General features: G+C 63.7%; 1 protein-coding gene across 1 annotated transcript; it reads left to right on the top strand.

Moving 5' to 3' along the window:
- Positions 1–238: 238 nt before the first annotated feature.
- On the top strand, positions 239–2,794 carry LOC106002607 (LIM/homeobox protein Lhx6-like; the record flags this gene model as incomplete). The annotated part of the gene is made up of 4 exons (XM_013037459.1): positions 239–322; positions 1,633–1,704; positions 2,145–2,327; positions 2,673–2,794. Coding segments are annotated over exons 1-4 (461 nt in total), but the record flags the coding sequence as incomplete, so codon positions are not given.
- Positions 2,795–2,841: the final 47 nt, after the last annotated feature.

Below are 2,841 nucleotides of genomic sequence, written 5' to 3'. Positions count from 1 at the left end.
TCCGAGGCAGAGGCGCCAGCAGCCAGCAAGGCCAGAGCTGCGCGCGGGCCGGGGGCCGGGGCTGGGGCCGGGCCCAGGTCCGCGGGGCCGGAGCCTCAGTTCTCGTCCTCCGGTTCTTGCTGCAGCCTCTGTTTCCCACCCGCCGGCCACCCTCCACCTACTCCCGCCCCGCCGCCGGGGGCCCCCTCGGCGCGACCCTCGGCGAGGCGATCCCCCTGATTCCACCACTCCGGGGCCCATGTACTGGAAGCATGAGAACGCCGCCCCGGCGCTGCCCGAGGGCTGCCGGCTGCCGGCCGAGGGCGGCCCCGCCACCGACCAGGTGAGCGAGCGAGCCAACCAGCCGGAGAGGGTGAGCGGGCCGGGACTAAGGGGCCTCCCCGCAGAGCCCGGGACCCCAGCCGAGCCTGCCCCCCCCCACGGTGGCTGGCTGGCGGGCGGGCAGGGAGGAGGGAGGACGCGGGTGTGTTGTGTGTGCGGGTGTGCGCGCGAGCGAGCGCACGAGCGCGAATGGGGCGGCGGGGGGGGGGTCGCGGAAAGCGGGAAGACATTATGCAAATGTTAGAGGAATTTCTCAAAAAGCGATTTAGCAAAGACACAGGCGAATCAAGAGGAGGCGAGGCTGGTATTGTCCGTCTGAATAGGCGCTGATAGCGTCGTAGCGCCGGGGGTTGCACGGACGCAAAGCTGAGAATCGCGACGCGGGGCCGGTCCCGGGCGCGCCGACGGGCTGCGGGCTGTCTTTTCCTCCTCTTGGACGCCTCTCTTTTCTCCTGGGGTGGGGGGAGGGAATCCACGTTTCCCCCTCCCTCCGCCCTCCTTCTCCCCCCCCCCTTCCGTCCCCGCTCTCGCCCTTTTGGGCTCCGGGTTAGCCGAGAACTGGCCCTCGAAAAGTGCCTAAATCCGTGTCCATCTCGTGGCTTCGATTCCGCAGCGCGCGTCGGCCGATGCTCCCGCGCTCCAGGGTGGTTGTGGGTTTTGTTTTGTTTTGTTTTTTTTTTTGAATCTTCCTCCACCACCACTATCATCACCACCACCACCACCCCCAGCTCCTTTTTCTTTTCTTTCTCTCTCTCTCTTCTCCTTTTTGCATTTTTGTGCGGAGAGCAGGAGAAGGGAGCGAGGAAGAAGGGGAGGAGGAGAGGGGGGGTGGGTGGAGAGAGAAAAAATTCGATTTTTAATTACTACCATTAAAAAATCAAATTTGCAATTCTTTGGGCGGCCTGATGGATCTCACTGATTGACAGTTGGAATTGACACTCTGGCTACCTCTTATCTTGGGCATTCACGACAATTTCTAATTGCAGGTAGTTTGTGTGTGTGCGCGTGTTTTTCCCCCCCTCAGAGGCTTGGATTGCAAGGGAACTAAGCGATTACTTCAAGAGCCACGGGTTAAGTGCAGGGAGAGGGGGAGAGAGAGGGGAGAGGGGGAAAAAATCCAATCCAAATTCAAATTGCTTCATTAGAGAGACACCGCTTTTGTGGGGAAGGGCTTTAAATGCCCACTACAAAGTTAGGACTCATTGTTCGGCGCCGGGTTTATATAACAGGCGCGGGGAGGCGCTGGGCTCAGGCAGCGCCGAGCCCGTTCGGCAGCCGCCACCGCCTGCGCTCCCTCCCCCCCTCCCCCAGGTGATGGCCCTGCCAGGGTCCGGCTGCAAAGCGACCACCCGCTGCCTCGAAGGGACCGCGCCGCCAGCCATGGTGAGTCCGATCGACTCTGCCTACGGCCCTCCCGGGCCCCAGCGGCTCCACCCTGGGCACCTGGCCCAGCCTTTCCGGCCACGAAACAACCGCTGCCCCCTGCCTTTGGGGGTGGGGGGTGGAGTAGGGGGGTGGGGGGAAGGATTATTACCGGTGGGCGCCGCCCCTCTCGGAACCTCGCTTCTCGGGCTCAGGAGAGACGGCCTTTGACCGCTCCCGGCACCCGAGGAGCGCGTTGTTAAAAGTTGCCGCCCGTCCCTGCGTCTCCCCTGAAGCCTCCCATTCCTGTCCTCCAGCCCGGGGTGCGGCGCCCCGGGCTTATTTCGTTGTGGGTGGATGCTCAGGAAGAGTCCGATCTGTTTGTAGCCCAGGCAGGAGGCAACGCGATGGGCGCCCGGCTCAGGGCTCTGCTTTTCCTCCCGCCCCCGCCTCCACTGCAGGCTCAGTCGGACGCCGAGGCCCTGGCTGGCTCCCTGGACAAGGACGAAGGGCGGGCCTCCCCGTGCACGCCTAGCACGCCGTCGGTCTGCTCGCCGCCCTCGGCCGCCTCCTCCGTGCCGTCGGCGGGCAAGAACATCTGCTCCAGCTGCGGCCTCGAGATCCTAGACCGGTATCTGCTCAAGGTGGGTTTAGGGTTCGGGGTTAACCTATGGGTTGGTGGGGATGGACTGTAGTCCGCACGCGGTGGGTGTGCCAGTGTCCATCCGTGAGGTAGCTAAGCCGCTGCCGCGACTGCTCGGCTGGGGGCAAGTATTAGAGCCTTGCTGGGTCCCGGGTCCCGACTAGAAAACGGGAAGGATGTGTCTGTTCCCCCACCACCCCGATCCTCAGAATAGGGGAGTTACACTGTCTTCAGACCCCTCAGCATCTATCTGCAAATGAGGCCGGGGAGGCTGGGGCCCAGCTTGAAAGAGGCCCCTTGGTTTAGCCGAACCCCCCCTTCCCCTCCTCTCTGCCCCCCTCCCCAGGTCAACAACCTCATCTGGCACGTGCGGTGCCTCGAGTGCTCCGTGTGTCGCACGTCGCTGAGGCAGCAGAACAGCTGCTACATCAAGAACAAGGAAATCTTCTGCAAGATGGACTACTTCAGGTAGGCTGCGGCCCACCAGGCCCCGGAGGGGGTGGGGAAGCGGCGTG

The sequence above is a fragment of the Dipodomys ordii genome, unplaced genomic scaffold (genome assembly GCF_000151885.1).
Source record: "Dipodomys ordii isolate 6190 unplaced genomic scaffold, Dord_2.0 Scaffold14846, whole genome shotgun sequence".
In the NCBI taxonomy this organism is placed as follows: domain Eukaryota; kingdom Metazoa; phylum Chordata; class Mammalia; order Rodentia; family Heteromyidae; genus Dipodomys; species Dipodomys ordii.
This window is presented reverse-complemented; position numbering and strand designations above follow the sequence as displayed.